At 49.6% G+C, this 23,364-nt stretch overlaps 2 protein-coding genes across 2 annotated transcripts in view; both read right to left on the bottom strand.

The window, feature by feature from the left end:
- Window positions 1-1,822: 1,822 nt before the first annotated feature.
- On the bottom strand, window positions 1,823-17,692 carry Igsf22 (immunoglobulin superfamily member 22). Its single transcript, XM_050130803.1, is given in 33 exon segments — window positions 1,823-1,860; window positions 1,863-1,908; window positions 1,910-1,971; window positions 1,974-2,047; window positions 2,843-2,943; window positions 2,945-2,984; window positions 2,986-3,179; window positions 5,182-5,354; window positions 5,357-5,437; window positions 5,793-5,796; window positions 6,032-6,125; window positions 6,127-6,148; window positions 6,345-6,422; window positions 6,425-6,528; window positions 8,454-8,528; window positions 8,530-8,611; window positions 8,614-8,733; window positions 9,081-9,309; window positions 9,312-9,361; window positions 9,364-9,399; window positions 11,168-11,273; window positions 12,104-12,142; window positions 12,417-12,483; window positions 13,221-13,312; window positions 13,843-13,937; window positions 14,017-14,104; window positions 15,080-15,157; window positions 15,159-15,223; window positions 15,403-15,447; window positions 15,450-15,476; window positions 15,479-15,538; window positions 17,585-17,623; window positions 17,626-17,692. Coding segments are annotated over 33 exon segments (2,571 nt in total).
- Window positions 17,693-20,270: 2,578 nt separating this feature from the next.
- Ptpn5 (protein tyrosine phosphatase non-receptor type 5) overlaps window positions 20,271-23,364 on the bottom strand; it is a 71,703-nt gene continuing 68,609 nt past the window's right edge. Inside the window, exons 13-15 of the mRNA XM_050130826.1 lie at window positions 21,940-22,100; window positions 21,745-21,858; window positions 20,271-21,418 (exon numbers count right to left, since the gene is read on the bottom strand). Of these exons, the coding sequence (XP_049986783.1) occupies window positions 21,325-21,418; window positions 21,745-21,858; window positions 21,940-22,100 (369 nt within the window). The 3' untranslated portion in view covers window positions 20,271-21,324. The remainder of the gene's footprint in view (window positions 21,419-21,744; window positions 21,859-21,939; window positions 22,101-23,364) is intronic.

Here is a 23,364-nt window from a genome sequence, read left to right as displayed (position 1 = left end):
CCATGTTCCTCTTTTTGGGTCTGGCTTACCTCACTCAGGATGGTGTTTTCTATTTCCATCCATTTGCCTGCAAACTTCAAGAAGTCCTTGTTTTTTACTGCTGAGTAGTACTCTAATATGTATATATTCCATACTTTCTTCATCCATTCTTCAATTGAAGGGCATCTAGGTTCGTAAAACGTGTTTAAAACCAGCAAACCACATGAGCAGTTCCGTCCTGCTTTGATGGGAGGGTGGCTTGGATGCTGAGGGAGCAAGGTCCTGATCCATTTACACTCTAGAATGCTGAACACAGACCCCCGTGACGTAAAGAAATAGAAAGGAGCAGGATGGGGAGGAGGAAGGCAGCAGGATCTGGCCTGTGTGCTGAGGGGAGGGTGGGTGTGTGTATGAAGAAGGAAGGGAAGCTCCAAGGTGACTGCATGTGTTGGCTGTGTTCCTCCCTGGGGTTCCTGTTGCACTGCACTCAGGAGCAAGAGAGTGAGCTCCAGGCTTGGAGCCTGCATGAGCTGCTCTGCCATCTGAAGATGCTCCATGATCCAAGCTAGGCTTGACTTGCCATCTTTATCAAAGCAAATGCTTTATTGGCAGTCACGAGAGATCTGACATTGCTGAATTTAGAGTTGCTACAGAGGAGCTGAGAACTGGTCCCCGTGTCTCCCAAGCTGGATTAGCAGTGTGTGGAGTCAAAGCTGCCATCTAGTTCCAGGAATTGTATTAGGCACTTCCTCATAACCCAGGAGGTGAGGAAACAGAAAGGTGGCTTGTCCCAATCCATGTTCTAAGACCAACCGGAGTGACTGACAGGGATCTCTGGTTGTGGCATGGAAGCTGGATCCGCCACCTCCATCACCCATGCCCTCCTGGCTTAGTTCTGACACTGTTCAGAAGCCCTTCTGCAAGCATTATTCTCTTAGTGCCAGACACTTAGGTGAGCGCTCGGGAGACTGGGATACCATCCTTCCCCCCAAGGAAGGACATCTCTAACTGGCTGAATAAAGATCTGTAGCCATGGAGACCACAACCATGGAAGGGCATCACCGCAGAGAATTTGAGGGAGTGACAGAACATGAAGCTGGAGAGATAGGGAACGGGGTGGGGTGGGGTACCTGGCCTGCTGGGATGTTAACATGGGGGTTGGTGGGAAGTTGGGAGGAACTTGAACAACAAAGCCTGGCAGTTTGGCTTCACACTGGAGGGGTCACACTGCTAGCCCTGTAGCCGTGAAGACAGTAGACTGGATGAGAATGAGTACAGTATTGTCTCAAGCATGTGCATGAGAAGCCAAAGCAAGACGGGCATGTGTGAGAGCAGTGGTCCCCTTCACGCTTCCCCGTGTTTGAGCCTCTCATCTGCCCTTAACCTGGGCCGTCGTTGCGTATCAAAATCACTTGAGAGGTTTTGTAAACATACAGACTTCTTCCAGAACCCCTGCTGATAAACTGTGATGGGTCAGTCTGGTTTAAACCTGATGACCAGTATCCTTGTAAAAAGTGAGTCTCGGTCCATCACTGTGTGCTGTCACAGTTTGGTAAGGGATCATGAACTCCCCACATCCGCAGAGGCCAGGAACAATATATATGGCATTGGTAAAATGGGAGAATATTTGTACTACTTGATGGTAGGTCCAATAAAACACAGCCCTAGCCAACTGAAGAGAGTGACTGACGGTTTGGGCCCTGCCCTTTGACAGGATGGATATGTCCTCCCTCCAGGCATGCCTGGTGGTGTTCTTGCCATAGACAGTGAGCATGCAGCTGCGGTGGTCCTTGCCTAGTGGATTCTTTAGCAGTGTGCAGAGTCCACAGTTGCCCTTTGTTTTTCAGGTAGGGACGACCAGGGTGCATACACTGCTGGAAAGCGGTGCCAGAACTTAGAATTGACAGAGATGTTGACATCACCCTTGTAAGATAGTCACCATGAGCCATGGGTTCCCAAGGAAGGTGCCTGTCATGGTGTAGTTCTGGCCACAGCACCATGGATCAGAAAGCAGGGTGCATTGTGCCAGCCCTGCTGATAGGATTTCAGCTTGGGGCTCAGGTCCTCACTGCATAGGATGGAAAGCGGTGAGTTACCCTCATGTTAGAGCTCAAAAGATACCCAGGAAGACGTGATATTCTCAGATGTTAGCAATGATGGGAGCCTCAACTGTGTACTCTTCTTTGCCCCCCCCCCTTCCTTCTCTGAAACAGTCTCACTATTATACAATCTTGTGTAGACCAGGTTGGCCTCAAACTTGTCTCCCACGTGCTGGAACCGAAAGTGAGTCCACAGGTGCACAGTTCTCAAGGACTCTTGTGCACTCACAGTGCCCCTCCCTGCTCCAGGGTTTGACTAGCCAAAGAAGTTTCACAGGCTTTTATGTTTTCCCAGACTCAGGGAGTCTAGACGCCTTCTCCGTACCCACTTCTTGGATCCTGGTATTCTCAGCTCTTTACCCTGGCATGGAACTCTTCCTCCACACTTCCCCTATGTCAGGTGAGCTTGTAGATTGTCCTATGCTCCATTTACCCTCAGTTCCAGCTTCCTGGTGTTATCTCTATCCCTTTGGACTCCACCACCGTTTTCCAGAGTCCCAGCCTTCACCTCTACCCCGCCCGCTCTTTATAGCAGGCTTCCAATTGGCTCTGTAATCTTCCTCTCCCTCACTATTATTATCTGGGCCCCTAAGGGCACCTTCCCACTTCCGTACCAGCCACACCGCTGAAAGAACCCACAAGATAATATCTCTGCTGACTTTCTCTAAGAGCTGTAAGTGATAACCGATCTTAACTCTTGATTCTTGGGTCTTGATCTTAATTCTTGGGTACCCTTTAGTGACCCTATCTATAGTCCTCTTCACTATGAGGACTTCCTGAGCAAGCCTCCAGTCTGGTATTCACGCTGGTCCTTATTGACAAGCCAGGTATCCTTGGCGTGCAGTGGGTCCCTCTCACCCATCTGTTTCATTTGGAGCCTCCAGTCTGCAGGAGCATTTCTTGCCATGTCACCATGCACTTGCTGCTGAAGACACACTTAGCTGCAGTGAACCAGGTGGGGGCTCCCTTTATTCCTCTTTAGGTGACATAGTGGGCATCACCATCTTCCTGGACATCAGGATTATGGTTCCAGGTCAAAGTCATTGTGTTGGGAGCCTCTTCAAACAGCCGCAGGATTGCAGGAGGTCTGTCTGCAGAAACCTGGAAGAACTGGAGGCCTTTTAGCTAACCTGGGGAGAGTTGTGCCTTCACTCTAGCCTGTTAGAAGGTGGAACCACACACTTTCCTTCTTTGACTAGTAGGCACAGATAACCTGGAGTTAGAAAAGTCTGTTTGTGAAGTGTCACCTTGCCATTTACTAGCTTGTGATCTTTGGCAAGTGACATCTCTTTTATAATACCATTGCCTCATTTGCAAAAGTAAGACTAACAATGGCTGCTTATTTCACAGGACTAAGACATAAGGTGGCCACCATATAGTTAATAGCCAATAAAGGTTCATCTTTTTTTTTTTTTTTTTTTTTGTTCTTGGGGCCGTTTAAAGCTTCCAGTCCTCTGTTAAGAGTTCACTCCAATTTTTGGTAGATTCCTCTGCATTGGTAGTTCTTACCCTTCACCCCATCTCCACTTCTTTCCCTGTAGATTGTACTCTGTTTATGCCTCATATCTCAACAGATATGACCAACCACAGAATCTGAAACAAGGGCTGTGCCGTAGGTCAATGTCTCCAGGGCTTCAGGACTCTGAGATAAAAGGGGGGAAAACCCAACCCCCAAATCAAACCAAACAAAACAACAAACAACAAATCTCTCTATCAGTCTAAGGCTGATAAAGCCTTGCTTTGTGGAGTCAAAGTAGGCCCCACTGTCCACCTACCCGCAAAGGTTGTGTCTTAGGTTGGTAAGTAGCAGTGGGGAGCGACGTTTTATAGCGTGTGCAAGGATAGCTGCAGAAGGCCTCTGCCACCACCTGACCTGCCACAAGCATGCGGAAAGTATGTGATGATACCTCCCAGAGGCCTCTGCCCACGGCCTGCACCTACCACATGCATGTGGCCAGTATGTAAGAACAGCAGTCCCCCCAGGCCTCTTAGTGCACCTACTACTAGCATGTAGACATCATAGTGTGCACCTCCAAGCTCATTCTGGAGCAAGGTCCAACACACTCCTTATTTTGGAGCAGTTGATGCTGCTAATGGGAAACTGGTTTTTGCCCTTGGTGGTTTTCTCAGCCCTTGATGGTGATGCTGTCTTTCTGCTAGGTCACAGCAGGTAGTGAGCCTTGGGTGGTAACAGGAGACAGCACAGGCCATCACCCGGGAAATATTTGGAAGAAGGCTCTTCTCATTATCAAAGATTCTTCTTCTAGGCTTCAGGGATGGGGATCTGGTGAGTGGCAGAACTAGTCAGGAAGAATAGTGCCTACAACACCCAACTTGTTGCGGGGGCAGTGTGGGGAGCAGAATCAGGGACAACCCAGAGAAGGCTGCATAGGTGCAGAGGGATGTCCCAGCACCCACCACTGTCTGGCTCGAGCTAGGTACCGAGGTCAAACTTGGGGGCAACTGGGGTGGAAGACACACAGGTAAGGCATGGATTGCTCTTCAGCTTTGAGCCTTCCCTCCAGAGCCAGTCCCTACCCCCTTTGTGGCTGTGGTACAGGTAAGACGTCTGGCTGCCCTGGAACACTGGGAAACATTTACTTTTTCTTTTTTTTTTTTTTTTTTGGTTTTTCGAGACAGGGTTTCTCTGTGGCTTTAGAGCCTGTCCTGGAACTAGCTCTGTAGACCAGGGTGGTCTCGAACTCACAGAGATCCGCCTGCCTCTGCCTCCCGAGTGCTGGGATTAAAGGCGTGCGCCACCATCGCCCGGCCTACTTTTTCATCTATATCTCCCAGCAGGTAAAATCTCGGAAGGCAGGCCCTACACCTTATTTGTTTCTATATTCCTTACACCTCCGAGGGCACACAGAGATACCAATTTGGCACAGTGTTTGTTTTGTATTTTTTCAAGCAAGGGGATTCCAAAGATTACTCTTGGCCTTGTCCAGTCATAAGAACTTTGGATGAGTTTTTCTTGATCAGGATATCGCCGTATCTTTCTCTGTGGGATGAAGCCTCAGGGGGTTGGGTTGTTAGCCCTGAACTTATAGTTCTGTGTCCACATCTGGTGAGCGTGTGGCATGGGTCCTCATATAGCTCCTACAGGGTCTCCAACTCCAGCCTCACTGACAGCTTGGCTATGGAAGAAATGCTTCTGCCTCCTGGTAAGGATTCCCGCTGTGCGGCAGGTATTAGAGATAAGCTCATCCATGCACTTGCTCCACTCATTGCTGCCTTCAGCTCCCATCTCAAGGATGTAGCTGGATGGTGGGTCCCTTCTCCAGGCTCACACCAGCCAAGGGAGATGCTTGAGTTAGAGGAATCAGTCATATTTTGGCCCTGTACCAGGCCTGGAGTTTCTAGGGCAGCACAGGCATCCCGTTGCTCCCCAAACTCATCTTTCCAACCCCATGGCTAGTTCTCACACTCAGCCTGGACCCTCGTTTGCGCCACTTCCACAGCAGCTTCCACAGGGAGCACCCTCAATCCATAACTTGATTGCTCAACAAGGTGCCAGCTTAGTTATTTTCCTAACTCAGTAGTTTCAGTATCTTCAAAATTCAACACATCCTAGACAGTCAACTCTCATAGTTCAAAACCCAGATTTAACCTAGCCATTTCCACTGCATCCACTTATTCCCACATCATGTCCTAACTGAAGGCCTCCTGAGCATCTACCCAGCATCCTCCCTCCATCCCAACACATCTCCTCACTCACCTAACAACAGATGGCAAAGCTTGAGAAAAGCCCTGCCTACCCTGCCTTCTCACTAACCCCGATGCTCAGACTTTATTTGTTGGCTTTCTCTTGAGTATGAATCCCGCTTCTCTATGAGGCTGGCAGTCTCCAGAGAGGGAGAATGTAGTCCTTCCTGTCAAACTTTTCCCAGTGGAGATATTCTCTCTCGAAAGGGCTGGTTCCACTCATGTGTTGGACCTGGCCTTATATCAACAGGATCCTCGGCCACCACTGAACTGGTTGGTAGGCTGGAATGTTCTCGAGTGGCCTTATACACAGCTATAACTCGGAGTTTACATTCTGTGTCCTCCATCCACAGTACACTCTGTCCCTGAGGTGGGGAGATGGAGAGGTCATGAGGCTAGGAGCACCTGTGATATAAGAGACCAAAGAGTGGAAGACCACAGAAGGGGAGGTAATGGGATGCTAAGACTCCAAAGGAACTTAAGGAGAGAGTATACCCACTCAGGAAGACTTTCTTTGTTCCACCCACTCCTGACCTAGAACATCTGTCCCTAGCGCCTCACCCTAAACAGGGTCATTATTGACTGGCATTCACAGATTGTTGCCTTTCTTTCTCCACTGGACAAAGTAGCCAAGCACTGCCCTGCCCCATCCTGGACAGGGACATTCTATGTGATGGTCACCAATTCCCTGGTCACATCAATCACTTGAGGCTGAGTGGCAAGGCAAGGTGGTGCTATGGGTAACCTGGAGAGGGGAAAGGTAAGGAAGGGGGAACATGTCAATAGCTCCCTGACCCATGCTGATTTCTACCTCTATTTGAAACACCTAAACCAGTGACTGTTAACGCTGGTTAAACATTAAATGGGAAACATAGAAACCCACCACCAACAATTAATATCTGGGTCCTAATTCAAAATTTCCTATTTGGATATTCTTGGGGTAGAGGGCAGGCATGCACGAGCATTTACTAAAGCCCAGATGGTTTTACTGTGTAAGATATGGGCAATGCAAGTCCTCTGGTTCCTGCAACTCTGGTGCCACAGTTCTCAGTCTTGACACACTGACACAGGGAAACCATTTGGGAGGGGTGCAGCCAGTAATTAACTAAGAATTATAATTAAAATATTGATACTGCCAAGGGTTTTCTTTGGAAAAAAAAAGTGGTTTCAGGCTTGTTCCTAAGTTGGTGTCATGGACTCTCAGCTTCCAAAATGATTTCTGGAAATGAAGAAAGAAGTGGAGTTTGTTCTGTCAAGACATTTGCTCTTCATCTGCAATCAGAATGCCATGCCAAACAGTTAAGTGGATGAGCCCGTGGTATTCCCTGCAGGTTAGCATACCTCAGTAGCCAAAGGCCCTCATCATAACCCCTAGGTGCCCCTTTCCGCTTAACACTAAACAATTTCTCAACTATAGGATTTGTTACAAAGACTTTCTCAGTCTCAGCTGGGTCTTTCTGTTCTTTTGCCTGGGTGGTGAATTTGGCCATTTTGGCATCCATCTCTCCTTCTCCTCTAGGACTTCCACAGTGAACTGCTTCACAGGCCGGCCTTCCGTTTCCTGTGCACTTAGTTACGCAAGAGCTCCAGGAACTGCCCTTGGCCTTGGCGAGACTTTGGGCGGGCGGTCTAGAGACAGACAGCAGCCGCACACATGGGACTTTGGAGCAAAGGGACAAAAGGGTTTCTCACTAACCAGAGGTCTGGCTAGGCTGGGGCAAAACTGGGCTCTGAGTTTTCTGGCTCCTTCGCTTGTCCTGTGTCCAGCACTCCTAAATGTGCCCCGGGTGTTTGATCCTTGCTTGTCTGAGCCTCCTGCCTCCTTAGAGATGAGTGCCCTGAAGCCCCTGGAAAACTCTACTTAGCTGCCATCCACACCACAACCCTCTCCTAGACAAGTTCTTCCCCCTTTTCTGAGGTTCCAGAATACCTGTGCTTTCTAGTGCTACTGTTGTTCTTGGGGAACAATTACTTCTGTGTCTACTGGTTTTACTCATTTGGGTATGCTGTATCTATGTGTCCCCAAGATCACAGGGGTGGTAAAGGGAATGAAAATGCAAACCTCATGCCCTAGCTGTGTGTGTGATGGATGCTGAAGGCCTCAAAGCCAGCTCCTCATGGTCCAAACGATGGTGTGTGTGTGTGTGTGTGTGTGTGTGTGTGTGTGTGTGTGATGGATGCTGAAGGCCACAGAGCCAGCTCCTCATCATGGCCCAAATCTATCTAAAATCCCCTTCCTACCCCAACTCCAGCTCGTTGTTTTTCTTCCCACGCTCTTTGCAACCAACCTACCCTCCTCTCCTCAGTCCCACCCCTCGTCTCCTTCCCTCCAGCCAACCCTCACTGTTTAGTCCACAACAACACTCAAGTGACTACTGGGAGATGAGCTGTGTACTGTGCACTCTGCTGTGCATTTGAGCAGCACTAGAAATAGATGTTAGGGTAAATCCCTACCCCGTCCCCAGTGGGAAGCTGAGGCTTAGAGTGGTCTACTTGACCAAGGCCGCTTAAGAAATTAGGCAGTCAGCTTCTGGTTACAGAGCCAGGATTCCAATCCCATTCCCAGTCAAAACTCAAACTTTGTCCAGAGCCTTCTTCCCAGTCATGCGCTCTGGTTACTGGCCAGCTGGGGCTCTCAGACAGCCTGGTGGCTGTGCCCTCACCTAGCACCTTGAGGTGCACAGGAGAGTTTCTGTGTGACTGTTGTTCTTGAGCTTGAGCAGGACTAAGCTGCTGTCTTTATGGACAGTTGTAGATGGTGAGTAGATGCTGGTCTTCTGTGTGCTCCACGGACACATGCTCCTCTTTGGTCACCTACACACCATCTTGTACCAGGTCACTTTGGACAATAGCCTTGCTAGTAAGGGCACCTTAATGTGATCCATGTAGCCCACTTTCATGGTTGCAGGACAGCTAGTGTTTCCAGATGGATGCATCAATGGAAGGAGATCTACAGGGCAAAGCATTGTGGGATGGGGGGGACTGGTAGGATGGGGCGGGGGTGATGAGATTACAGATTGGTCCAGCATCCTTGAACCTGTCTATCTTCAGAGGAACTTACATGCAATGAATACTTGGGCTTACCTGGGGGTGGATAAATGTGGATTCACATCTCCACAGAGAACGTTACACAGCTCAAAGGTATACATTTTTGGTCCGTGATTACCCAGCTGATAATATGAGCCCAGTGAGTGTTAACTCACTGGTTAACACACACTTAACCTGGTTATCAGGTTAGTAACTATTATAATTTTATTTTCTTTCCTGCCTCCCCGACTAGAAGAACCTTCTATTTTCAGTACCCATCACAGAGCCTTGCCAAGAGGAGATGGATGGATGGACGGACACATGAGGGCTGCCATGGCACGAATTCCACCCCTCCAGCTCTCACTGAACCATTCACAGCCTGATATTGCGATGAGCCTCTGTACCATGTTCCTGCTTGGTCAGAGAACGTGCCACTGTTGCTGAGTCTGGCGTCTTTGATCTGAAGTGTGGAGGTCAGGCCACCCTCAGATGGTTTCAGAGCTCATATTCGTCACTCCTCGGCAGCTCCTTCTTGTTGAACATTCACACACTTCAATCTCTTTCTCGGAGTGGCGGATCTCAAACACAGCTGTCCACCATTGCCACCATCGCTAGTTTCGCTTCTGTGGACTTCAGTGGCTCATCTGCAGCAGAGAGCAGGAGGTGGGCAGTTGTGGCCCACAGCTAGGGAAACACCCTTCCTTTCATACCACTTGCTAACCTCCACCTGACCTGGAGTCCCATCTTATGATATTTACATGGTCCCTCTTCCAGTAGTATTAACAGCAGTTAAAAAAAAAACTTATATAGTGTTAAAGATCTGATTGGCACTATTATAGCTAATTTTCACATATTGATTAATCTGAAGAGTCCAAAAATAAGAATATGAAAATGTGGATTACTGAAATAAGAATGTAGAAATAAAGAAATATAAAGCTGTAAGCCCAGGAGAATGAGAGCATACTGTCAGTGGCTTTCTCAGCAGCTTAAGGATTAACTATAACAGCGGGTTACTCCGCTTTACAACCCCATAGCTCTGTTTGTGAAGCTGAAGCTGCCCTCTGCAAATTCAGGGTCCCTCTGCAAACTAAGGATCAGCTTTTAGATACCCCCTGGCCACTCATGGCCAGCAACTGATGTAAGCTGAGGTAACTTTTAAATAATGGGATGTACGTGACTTTTGACTTTTTGGTTTTATATTTTTCCCATACACTTCCCTGCCATGGGAAACTGGCAGTGGCAGGGAGGTGCAGAGCCTTGGTAAACACCGTCAAAGAGTGCCAGGGGAAAACAGTGGGCTAAATACAAACACTAGTTTAACTGAAAAACTCTGTTAATGGAAATTTCAAAGAGGGGCAATTTGTGTCTATCACTTCAAGATTGTAAAAATTCCTTTGTTATTGCCCAGTGCTTGTTGTTTCTTCATATAAAAAGGGAGGGTTCAAAGCTGGCCTTTGCCATAGCTGTACAACTCTGGCTGTGGTCTCAGTTAGCTGATAAGCTTTTTGTGCCCCAGGGAGATTTTTTTTTAAACTTTTAATTTTTTTTCCTGGAATAAAGTTTGCTTCTGGTTTATTAGACTTCAGTGGTCTGTCCCTATCTTTGTGATACCCCTGTGGACCAACAAAGCTAATCTTCATCTAGGTAGGTTCTATTATGTTTTCCCATTTTACAAACAGAGAAACCAGGGCAAAGAAATAAGGCCACTTGCTGTGAATCACACATCTGTAAGGAGCAGAAGCTGGGACTTGGAACCTGGTAGTCTAATTCCAGAGTCTTCCCTCTTAACCACCATGCTGCACTGCCCCATGACATTATTTCATCATCTCTAGGGAATAGCTATACCTTGAAGTTCATGCTTCTTTTTTATACTAACTCTCATGCCCCTGGAGTCCTTTCATGCTTAGACCACAGTCTTCTCTCCAATACGGTCATAGACTTCTCCAGGCCATTCCTCTTCCTGACACGCCTTTTGGACCTAGATGCCCACTTCCATATCCAGCATGGTGAACTCTACATGCATCTTCGTCACTTTTCCATTGCTTAGGAAGGAGAGTGCTTATTTGGGGCTTGTAGTTTCAGAGAGTTAGCCACCGTCAGTATCACGGCAGATACTGTGATACTGTATCTGCCTACTACCAGGCAGAGAGAGCTTACTGGGGATGGCATGGGCTTCTAAAACCTCAGTCTATCCCCAGTGACACACCTCCTTCAATAAGACCACACATCCTAATCCTCCCCAAAGAGTTCTGCCAAGTGGGGACCAAGCATTCAAATATATGGGCCTATGGGGGCATTCCCATTCTCAAACTGCCACGGCAGCCATCCAGCTGTTCCCCACAGTCAGGCGTAGGAACTGGCATCGCTCACCCTTATGTTGGTAATGACCAGCATGCACTTGGTGCTCACCTGCTCACACTTGTACCTGCTCATGGAGTACCGGGTCCTGCAAGGCTCAGTGTCCTACCTCACAGAACAGCTAGGGAAGGTGACAAAGGGGTTTATAGACTCCTGAGCTCCCCATTCCCCAGAGTCAGCATGACTGACCAGAGAGTGCGTGCACATCTCTCTAAACATACCCAGGTCCAATAACCTCTCTAACTTCACCATCCAGCTTGGTGAGACCCAAAGTCCCTGCTTCCCTTAAGGCCCACAGTCTTTTCTTTATAATTAAATTAATTTCTTTTACATCCTGACTGCAGTTTCCTCTCCCTCTTATCCTCCCATTCCCTCTCTCTCCCCTTCCATCCATTTCTTTTCTGTTTCTGTTCAGAAAGGGGCGGGCCTCCCGTGGGTATCAGCAAAGCATGATGTAGCAAATAAGACTAAGCTCCTCCCTTTGCATTTACGTTGGGCAAGGCAATCCAGTATGAGGAACAGGTTCCCAAGAGCCAGGCAAGGCATTAGAGATAGCCCCTAATCCCATTGTTAGGAGTCCCACAAATTGACCAAGCTACACCACTGTCTCATGTATATAGAGGAAGGTCCACATTCTTAATGCTTATGAACCCGTGAGATGCTTTCCCTAGGAGCAGAACTTCAGTGACCTTCAGGGTTATTTACTTCAGGCTTTCTGTTTGAAGGTGAGTAGACTAACCATTGCACATCAAAATGAACATGGTAGAGTAACTAGAAAAAAAAGTCTAGGAACTAGCTTCTTGCAGCGTTATCAAAGGTGTCCTGTTGATAGCTACAAGAGAGGAGCTGGCTTATTGCTAATGAGAGGGTCTGAGGAGCAGAAAGGGCAGCAGACGTGGTGTAGCTAAGTTGGTTCCTGGCTAGGAGTTCCCCACCTTGACCCATATCATCTCAGTATTGGGGTCCTTCAGCTCCTGTTGCGGGAGGTCCTTCCGCCCCTCCAACCAATAGCTGCTGTGATACCAGCCCATTGGGGCGTGGTCTCTCCCTTTAAAAAAGCGGCTATTTCCTCTGCTCGCTCTCTTCACTTCCTGCTCCGCCGGAGACTAGACTCCCTTCCTGGTTGTGCAGATGGCTGTTGTCTGGGACGGTGATCTGTAAGTTTTCCCCTTTAAATAAATAACACCCTATTAATCATAACTCCAAACTGGTGTGGCCTTGTTCGTGACTTACGCCTTCAAGCTCCACAATACAGTCGAAGACTGTGGTGGTATCAACCTTGGTCTCTATGTCTTCTAGCGGCTTCAGAATCCAATGACCCGAGAGGTTGTTTCAACAAAATACAAGGCTCAGAGGCACTCGGGCTCTATCTAGGCAGTGCCCACAGTCCTGGAGGTTAACCCTTAAAGGTCTAGGCTCATTAGATATCACCTCCTGCCTCACCAGGCTCATTGATCAACTGGAGGATAGGAGTGTAGGGTTGTAGGAGATGAAGAAGGAACCATCATTCATAGAATAGTCATGATGTGCCTGAGCCCAGGACAGATTCTATCATTAGATAGTCAGTGCTTAGAAAGAGTTTGGGTGAGCGAATAAATGACAACAGAAAAACAAATATAAGAGAGGAGTACAATTTTTGTTGATGTAGAAACTGAAACTCAGAGATACCCAAGACAATGAAAGTGTAGTTTGAACCCAGGTCTGTCTGAATGCACATGCATGCAACTGGGGAGGTGATGTAAGGACAGGAGTGTGACAGGATCTCTCTCTGCATTTGTGGTGGACAGCCTGCCTTGCGCACATGTGAGTGCTAGTGCATGTGCGTGTGTGTGTATGTGTGCACACGTGCATGTGTGCGCATGTGCACATGTGAGTGCTTGTGTTTGCGCATGTGCATGCATGTGTGTGTGTGCGCGCGTGTGTGCATGCACATATGTAAGTGCCTGTGTGTGTGTGCATGGCAGGGGAGAAGTCCAGGCATGACCCTCAAGCCCCTGCTCCCTGCTGGGCACTGATCCTCCTCCCCACTTCCACTTTCTTCTATCCCTTTGCGCTTTTTTAACGCTCTCCCAAGTCAGGTCCATAGAGACCTTTGCAAAGTCCTTCTTGGGTACCTCTGTCAAAATCTCCAGCATCTTTCTCTTCTGTCACCCTCTGCTTCTTTTTTTGGGTTAGGGGAGCCCTAGACTGTTAGAGGGGGACCAAGATTGTACTCACTGTTTCCCTCTGTACCAGCCTTGAGCTACCTCTCCACACTCTGGATTCTTGAACTCAGGACTCTGCGACAAAGCTTTTGAGAGGCTTCAGCTGTGTAGTAGGTGGAGCAGCGGGCTGCATCCCACCGCCCGGCTAGCTTAACCCCCCGAAATAACCACACAGAAATTGTATTAATTAAATTACTGCCTGGCCCATTATATCTAGCCTCTTCTTGGCCAACTCTCACATCTTGATTTAACCCATTTCCATGAATGTGTATCACCACTTGACTGTGGCTTACTTGCATGAGTCTAACCAGCATCCGTCTCAGGCAGGAGAATCATGGCGTCTGCCTGACTCTGTTCTTCTTCCCAGCATTCTGCTTTGTCTTCCCCGCCTACCTGAGTTCTGCCCTATCAACTAGACCAAGGCAGTTTCTTTAATAACCAATGAAAGCAAATACAGAAGGACCTCCTACGCCACAGCTGGAGAGGGAGGAGACCTCATCCTGGGCAGGGACTGCCCTCCTCCCCCATCTTTTTTTCACAGCTTCTTGATTTAGTTTTTCTTGACCTGAGGACAGAAAGAGGGCACCATCTGACAGGCAGATACCCAGTTCTTCGGAGAAAAAGCCAGGAGGATGCAGGCTTGCCCTCTGTTACCAGCAGGGATGGTGTAATGACATCTGTGTGCTCATTGCTTTCAATGCACCTGCTGTTGTCTGAATCATCTGACGTCAGCTACTCTGCTGACGCCGAGTTAGACCATTGGGGGTTGGGCAAGAGATCTCCTGTGAGAGGGGAAGAGAGAGTTTTTAGAGGAGGGAAGGTAGCTGAGTGTTGAGGTTATGCACGAAAAACGGGGCAAGCAGTGTGGGTACAGGCATCTACTGTTCAGTTCTATAACACTCCCTCCCCCCAGCTACGAGCTCCTAAAGGGCACGGACCTCTGGAGTTGAAATTTATATTTCATTTTCCTGCAGTGGGAAATCTAATGAAATTTCATTTAATGCAATTTACTTGTTCATCTCAGGCACTAGCCTGGACCCTGGAGGGAACAAGAGAGAATACAACTGTCCTGGTTCTTGTCTGCACGGTGCTCACAGAGGGGCTGGCCTTGTGCAGGGGGTGCCCTGGAGGAGACTCCGGGACAGCTTCTCTGTGGGCAGAAGATCCAAGGACCAGGTTTGGGAAAAGAAACCAAGTTCTATTGAGGGAGCGAGGCAGAACCTCACCTTTCACAGTGGGAAGTGGGGAAGGAACTTAGGAATTTAGGGTTCCCCCAGTGAGTGACCCATCTCTGCCTCTGGAAGCAGACTTTTTTGCAGTTGGGCAACACTTTTCCGGAAGGGATCCAGAGTGATACCTTAAGGATGGTTGGTCCTTGATGAGGCTCTTCTGGAGGGTCCAGGAGCTCCAGGTCTCAGCCCTATCCTATTTCCCCCAGCATGGTCTCACTCCGTCTACCATGGTCCCTCTTTGCTATCCTCACTATGTAGCTATTCACTTCCTGAGACCTCGGTTTGATCAACTACTCCTTTGGCTTTTGTCCGCTGGTCTCTTCCCTTCCCTCTGGCTTTCCCACTGCCTTCTGACTTGGCCCTCGTTGTCACCTTGCCCTGCAGATAACTGCACGGTGACTCTCTGAGGCCTGCAGCCTGCCCTGGCAGGGGTCGGGTGGAGTGAGTGATGGGCGAGAGGTGTCTAGGCCTCTGCCTCCTCGGTGTCCAGCTTCATCTTTAGCATTTGTTCCTTGTGGATTTTGTTATAGAAGGTCTTAGAGATTCCCCCTTCCCCTCTTCCAGGACACGGAAGGTTTGAGGTTTTCCTGCACCAGGGCTCTGAACACTGCATTATTCGCTGTGGTGGAAACACAGTATGTTCTACTCCATAGCCCGCAGGTTGGAAGCAATGCCAACTCCTTACTTCCTCCTGGGACCTGGGGCCAGCCTGGAACAGGGAGTAATACAGTTCTCAGTTTGTGTACTGGGGGACACTGGGGAAGGGGCTGGAGGAGAAAGAGGCATGGGGAGACACACAGAGAGGCATATCCTCAGGAGAGATGGTGGGACAAGGTTTCTCATGAACTCAGGGACACTTCCCCAGGCTGGGTGCTGGAACTCCAGGTTTGCAAGAATGACACTGTGCCGGACATCTTCCTTGTCACTACTTCCTATGGGTTAACCGAGAGGTCCAGAAGGACTCTAGGTGGGAGTTCATCCTGGGATTGAGGGCTCACATTTGCTTCAGTGGGTGGGGCATGCGGAAGCAAGGGCAGTGAGGGCCAGAGAGAACAGGAAACCATCTGGGACTGGAATTGATAGTCATCAAATTCTGTCTAATTTCAGCCAGTAGGGAGCACTAACGCCTCTCCACCACGCAGTGATCAAGGACCTTTGTAGGGTCACCTTGAGTCTCATACAGATATATAAAAGGAGACTCTCTTTTAGGACGGGTGTCTGTCTGTCTATCTATCATCTTATCTATCTATCTATCTATCATCTATCTATCTATCTATCACCTATCTATCTATCTATCTATCTATCTATCTATCTATCTATCTATCATCTATCTTCTTTTGGGCTTCTCTCCTGGGAGTTCTGGTCCCCTAGTATAAGGTACTTGGGCCCGCTTCTCCTTGGAAGGGCTGTAACTTAGCTGAACGCTGTCTTAGAGTTTCTCAGCCAGTCTGTGGGTTCAGCATGAGTTTTCTTGGAAGTGGTGAGGGGCAGGACACATTGCCAATCCAGAGGGGCTGCCTATGGATTTCACCTTAACTGAAAGAGCATATTCCACCCCTATCCCCTTGTTTTATTTTCTTGTGATGCTGGGGAGAGTCCAGGGTCTTGCACATGCTAGGCCAGTGCTCTGTCACTATGGTATGAACTACACAAGGTCTTCATGGCTGCTTTAGGAAGCCCTTTCTTGCCCTGTGCCCTGGGCCATGTGAGGCACACATCAGTGGTGATTTTGTTAACCCTCAGGGCAGCCAGTAAAGCAGATGCTTTTGCTCCCCGAACTCAGGCTGGGATGGAAAACATTTTGTTAAGGAGCTCTCACGGCTTGATTTTCAACAGCAACTAGCCGTCTAAAGAGGCGGTGCGGAGGCCGCTCTTTGCCTGCAGATGTCTTTTCTTGACTGCCACGATGCGTAAACAAAGTGGCAGTCCATGAAAAAGGAAAGATGTTACGTGTGAATGTTGGCTGCTGGTTAGTGGGAGGTGAACCACGGCTGCTTCTTTAGAAAGGTGTCCTCTCAAGTGTCCCCTCACTTTCCCCGCCCCCCCCCATTTGTGTTTCCCCATTCCCTGCCTGAACTCTGTTGGTCAGTCCTGTCGACCCTGGCTGCACACCAGAATCCCCGAGGAGCTTAAAAAACATTCCCCGATTTAATGGTCCGAGAGAGACTCGGGCGTGGCTGGGTTTTCCAGCCCCACCCCTAGGTTGAGATGGCTCTCATTCACTACAAGGGCTGAAAATCGTGACTGTAAACCATTTTGCACTTTTTAGTCTAGACCGTAGACCTTGAATTCTGGCTGCTTGACTTCAAGGCTCCGTCCCACTGACCAGAGTGATGTGGTGTTTTTATCTCATGACCTTGTACACAGAGGACTTAAAGAGACTCTGTCCTTCTGGGACCTTGAAGGTGTACAAGAAGGCTGTGAGGAAAGATAATACCTTGGCCTCCAGCCATTTTTAACCTCTTTTACCAGAGACACAGCCGAAACAGCCTGTCCTGCTCTGAGACCCCTTCCCAGCTTTCCCGTGATGCTCTCTGCTTCAAGTCTGGCCCCAAGGAGTAAGAACCGGATTGCTCAGGCATTTGTTTATGTGCGTGTCTCTCCTCTGCCTGTGGCCAGCTCTCCAATTTCTCAAGTGGACCAGGGTTAGCATAGCTCAGCGTACCTTCCTGCAAGGGGGACATTCATGCAATCCATTTGTCCCAGGTTCTGAACGAATGACTTAAGCAATTAAAGAGTTTATTAACCTTTTACACACATCCGTAGGATTCACATTTTTCCTAATCTGTTTTTTCAGCGATTTGGCCATCCAGCTCAAGCCTTGGATTAGAAGCACAGGTTGGGAGGAGGTAGCTGTTAGTCCTGGGGTCTCCTGAAGGACCAACTCATGGCAAAGACTGAGGCCACCTATGGGTGGGTATAGAAAAGGGAAGGCTTTCCTGACCTCCCTTCACACTCCCTCACCTGTACCACCGCCTCCCTCCCACCATCCTGGTTGTCTGAGAGGTCTTCACATGGGGGTGGAGCTGGAGAATTCCACAGACACATGTTATTACTGTATCATCTGCTGGTGGTAAGAGACCATCATGGTGACAGCAGGCATGGGCACTCACCTGTGTGGACCATGGAGAGGATGAGGCCACTGAAGATAAAGGGGTAGGAGAAATAGTCAGAGGTGCTGAGTGTGTGTGTGTGCGCGCGTGCGTGTTCATGTGTATGCACATGTTCATGCACACAAGTGTCTAAAGACACGAGGGATAGGGAATGCACCGCAGAGGACAGCAGTCAGTTAATGGACTTTTACTCTCTGGCCTCTCTTTTCTCTACTCCCCATTTCCTTTCCCTAACTGGTTACAAGGACCAGTGGGCCCGTGCCTTCACCCAGCAGCACAAACAGTCCCAGGTCCCTGGAGACAGAGGATTTGGGGCTTGATCTTACCCAGATAACTGAGCAGAGCTCATGGGGAGCTGGGAGACCTGCCGAGAGGCACTGAGAGGAAGACAGTGCTGGGCAGTTCATCCGGAAGTCGTGCCAGAGGAGGGATTTCTCACTATGCCTTTCTGAGACAGAAAGCTGAATAGCTTTCCGTTCTGGGTCTGGGGGACTTGTGTTTGGGACATTGACACAGGTGACTGTGTTTCTACAACTGTTTCCATTTGTCACAGGACAAAGGCAGAGGCTTAGCTTTTATTTCTTACACTTTTTAAAGCCGGTACTCTAATATATTAATCACATAAGATGCCATAAATGTTTTCTTCCCACCTCCTAGCCCTCAAGAGAGGGACCCACATGCAATCTGGGGTTCCTTCTGGAGCCCTTCCATTCAGACACGGATAAGGGCATGTGGTCTTCCCATTGTACATGTCAGGTGGCCTGTCACACACAGTTCTGTCCCTGTTCTCTCTCTGTGCCGCGGAGATCTCTGTATACCAGTTTACAAGGAATTTCCTTCTTCTTGACGGCAGCACCCACGTTTCAGTGACTGGACACACCTGCCTCTTAGTTAACCTGAGTGGTGTTTTTTCAGAACCTGATTTGCATATGAGGAAACGTGTCTGATTGATGTGGTCTATCCAAATTGTCACCCACAACAGAATCTGAGCTTCTGACTCCTCCAGCCCTGTCTGGCCCAGTGGCCTCCAGAGAATTCAAAGTCTTCTTCCGAGCGACGGTCTGAGGCTAACTACCCATTTCTACTTCATACGTCTTCGCCTGGGTTGCTTCCGTCTCTAGGTACTAAGAGCAGCCCATGCTCTGTCTCACTCCATCTCTCCCTCTGGCACAGAAAGTACCAGTTGATGTCTTTTCCCAGAGGCAAAGTCAGGAAGCCTTACCTTCTTTACTAACCTCAGCCTTCCAACCCTTGGTTGCTGTGCCTATGGCTTGGAAGCTTGGTTGCTTCCCTGGCAGTGGAATGGTTAGTTTCTTTCTTTGTTCCAACAGTGGACATTGTTTATCACCAGTTCCTTAGATGCTGCGCTCTTGGGGGCGGGGAGAACCCCTTTCTTAGGCTCTTTTTTTGCTTGATGACACACAGCTTAGCAGTGGAAGTTAGGGGAGGAAAGCAAGCTGGATGCAGGAATGGACGGACTGCTGGCCAGGCCTGAGGGACGCTGAGGTGGCAAGCCAGGAGTCCATTTCCTATGTCTTATGGTAGAGGTTCTGTTTCTCACTGCTGCAGGGAGGGGTTTCTCTGAGTTGAGGGGCCCAAGGTAGCTGTCCCTGCGTGGGTATGTGAGCATGTGCAGCCAGACAGGACTGGGAAGAGGTACGCTGGGTGAGTCTAGTGGATGCGCCACCTTGCACAAATCCTGGGATCACCGTTTGTTCTGCGGCACGGTGTGGTCTTGTGGGGTAGGAGAATGACAGTAGCTAGGCTCCTTCCTATTCCTTAGCCCAGTCTCTGAAATCTGGGTAGCCGAACCTTCCTCTGGGAGGGAGAGCTCTGTGAGCCGGCAGCCCTGCCTTGGAATTGTTGGGCCCGCCCACTTACTTCCTATTGGCTCAATGGAGCCCAATAGCTGTTGTAATCCAACAGCTTCCCTTGGGAGGCCTGGGCTGAGAGTAGCCCCTCCCAAAGGGCCCCAGAGAACTAGATTCCCATCCATCTGGGACACTTCTGTTCTGGTCTTCTCCCCTGACCCTAAAATGAAGCCAAGGAAGCTGACGACCACTGACGGTAACGGAGGTCACCCCAGGACAGGCTGATGGCCAGCCAATGGGGCCTTCAAAGATTCAGCCATGGAGGGGATGACATGGACAATAAGAAAAAACAAGGATGTCTGAAGCTCAGATGGGGTCCCAGAGAAAAGAACTGTACTATCCGACCAGAGAGGGGCCTGGGGGCCTCCCTGCCTCAGTTCTTTAGTGGCCTGCTAATCCCTTTGCCTTTCTGGAAATTTCCCATACCCATCTGTGAGGTTCCCTGTGGTGCAGTGTACTTCTGTGGGCTGGGGCTGAAGGCTGAGTGAGAATCCGGAGGTATTAATAGACTTTGGCTTTTTAAATTTGGCTTCATGTATACTCCCAGTCTCCACAGGGGGCGCCAGCGAGCAAGAAGGGCAACTTTATGCACACCGGCAGAGGAGAGGCACAAAGTCCTGGGGTGCAAGGAGACTGGGAATGGAAGGAACTGGAAATGACAGACCCAGGAGACTAGTTTTGCTCAAAATGCTCTGTTTATTGCTCTATCCAATGACCACGAGCGAATTATAAAAAGACACGAAATGTCTCTGTTTGCCGTGGAATAAATATTTAAAGTCAGCAATAAAAACACGTGGCTCCAAGATAACACATGTTGCCAAAGAATCATGCATGCCCTGCTCATGGGCTTTCAACACACACATGGACACAGGGAACACACGCAGAGCGACACGCAGAGAGACTTTTGGGCTTTCCCATAGTGACACAGAAAGATGTCTTACAGGTTTGGAGTTGAGTCCCCATCCTACTCTTGGAGGCCCCCCTCAGGGCCCGGCTCTTTGGGGTTCCCCACCTGCATCTCTCCTCTTCCTCTCCAGTGCCTCCCAGGCTGGTCATTGCCTCCTGAGAGTACCAAACACTCAGAAGGCATCTAGAGTAATGCCCACCCTTGCCCAGGAACCTTCCTTAGCTGGGATCTCTCTGTCAACCATCACGTGCTCCCCTGCCTGGTTTCTGAATCCTATTCCTGCCATCCGCATTCTGATGGCAAAATATAATCTGCCTTTTCTGAGGAGCTGGCGGGGCCAGAGGCGGTTACCTCTCTGCCTCGGGGGCTGGGGGACTGAGGGGCCGGAGCTCAGTTCAGGGTTCCACTCCTGGCTGAGGGGACACAGTGTCTGGTACAGATAGCAGAGATGGATGGATAGACAGAACACATAGTGGTAGAACATTTGGAATGTGGCATTGAAACATTTTGGACCAAGTAGCGGTGGAACCATGGTTAAAACTGAGGCCCCAGGTCTGTATGGTGTGGGTCAGGCCCAGGGGCCCCAGGCCTGGCCTGGCACATTCCTCCCCTGCCCTCCCCAACTCTGCAGTATATACAGTAGAAGAGCTGGGCTGGGGGTAGGGACCAGGCCAGGACAACAGAGGGGGGAGCAGACTGAAGAAAAGGAAGAGTTGGGGGGAAGGGACGGGAGCAGACCCAGGACCCAGGCAAGGCCAGGTCTCGGGTTAGGGTGAAGGCCCAGACTCAGGCTGGGCAGTGCCCAGAGGAGCTCAGAGGAAGAGCGTGATCACTCTGAGGACCGGCGGGACAGTTGCTTCTCATAGAGGCTCATGACGTGGTGCACAAACTGGTACTGTTCACATGTCTGGATCATGCCACCCCTGGCCAGTAGAGATGCAGTGGGCTGCGGGAGGGGTCCTCAAGCACTAGGGGTACCAGCTATTCTGTAGCTTACAGAGATCAACTCTTCCTGGCCACTGCTCTCTGTCCCTTCATTTCGGGGACACACCCTGATTTCAGCTCCTGTCCTTTCCAAACCAGCTGCCTGGCTTCTGTCTTCCTCCAGAGAGCTGCCTGGATTCCGCTCTCTTCCATTTTTTTTTTCTGTTCCCCATCTGCCTTACAGACTACATCTGGTTTGTCAACTGTCCCTCAATTCATGCACACATCACGCTGCCACCCTCTCCTCCCCTGACCAGTGGCTGACCTGTCCTGACGGAGCTGGCATGTGGTCTTTAGGATGTCCACGACGCCTTCACGTCGCAGCTGCTGGCAGCAGATGCTGGTGGCGATGAAGCAGCCAGTCCTCCCAATCCCTGCACTGGAGGTCGGGAGGAGAGATGGGGTTAGGGGCCCAGAGATGGGGGTGGCCCTGCCCCAGTGGGTGGACAGGAAAACCCACCTGCAGTGAACGATGATTGGGGAACAATGGGGTCCCTCTTGTTGGGCTGCCTCCTCCACCTCCCGTACCAGGTGCAGGAGGGGAGGTGCTCGGTCTGGAGTCTTCTTTTCGGGCCAGGATGTGAACCATTTTTGCTTCAAGCTTTTTTTTTTTTTTCCTTTCTGCTTAGGAGAGAGAGAGAGAGAGAGAGAGAGAGAGAGAGAGAGAGAGAGAGAGAGAGAGAGAGTGAGCTCCCATTCCTTGCCAGATACATGTGAACGTGAATGTTCCAGGACCGGATTCATCCAAAGATGGAGATGAGAAAGGGAGGGGAGAAAGAGAGGACACAAAGAGTGGAGGGATCCCAAGTCCCCATCGACCCCACTGCACAATGGTACAAGACAGATCAGAGTTAGGTTGGTGTGTGTGCGTGCCTGCGTGCGTGTGATATTGGTCTCTAAACACTAAAATCACCCAAGAATATTGGCCTCTAAACACTAAAATCATTAAAAAAAATATTGACCTCTAAACACTAAAATCATCCAAGAAAGGCAAAGAGCATATTTATCCAGTTCATCGCTACCTGGAAGTTCCTTATTCTGACAGATGTTCCAGGTACCCGTTAGTCACATGACCCAGGCACAGGGACTCTACTCTGCCTGCTCATCCCTCTGTCCTCATTATGCATTGCCCATCTCTGCTCTGCTTCACCATCCCACCGTGGGAAGGGCCGACCCTCTTCCTGCCTGACTACCAAAGACCCTTAGCATCAAAATGGTCTCTCTCCAACACTGGATATACTGCATGGTGTTTAAGACCTTTAGCTGGCTGGGCCTGATGGTGCAGGCCTGTAATCCTAGCTACTTGGAAACCGAAGGCTGGAAGATCAAGGCCTGCATGATCTACAGAGCAAGTTCCAGGTCAGTGTGGGAATTTAGTGAGCCTGTCTCAGAACAAACAAGACAATAAAAAAGCGCTGGGGATATATAGCTCAGTGAGAGAGTTCTGGCCTAGTGTGAGAACCTGGGTATCTTCCTACACCAAACCAAGAAATCCTTCACTACGGACTGACTGCCATGGTTTCCTATCCCCCAGTTTCATATGTTGAAGCCTCCTATCTATTGTGCGGGAAGCTGACGGTGGGGCCCATGGGTTAGGAGTGCACACCTTTAAATGTGATCCATGCCCTTAGAGACCCCAGAGAGCTTCCTTACTCCATCATCCTTTCTGCTACACACACGGGTGCTTGCACACAGAGCTGCTCCTTCTGCAGGCTAGGAAAGCTTTCCCACTTGTTCGCCCCTGGCCACGCCTCCCCAACCCTCCAAGACCCCATATAGCACTTCTGGGAGGCACCCTCAGAACATTCAGTATGGCAGGGTGTCTTTCTGCATCCGTGCCGATCACTAGGTGATATCTGCCATCTTATAGGTGCTCCTTGAACCA

This window comes from Alexandromys fortis, unplaced genomic scaffold (assembly GCF_014885135.2).
Source record: "Alexandromys fortis isolate MF-2015 unplaced genomic scaffold, M_Fortis_MF-2015_v1.1 scaffold_359, whole genome shotgun sequence".
In the NCBI taxonomy this organism is placed as follows: Eukaryota; Metazoa; Chordata; class Mammalia; order Rodentia; family Cricetidae; genus Alexandromys; species Alexandromys fortis.
The sequence above is the reverse complement of the archived record's forward strand: the minus strand, read 5'-3'. Positions and strand labels throughout refer to the sequence as shown.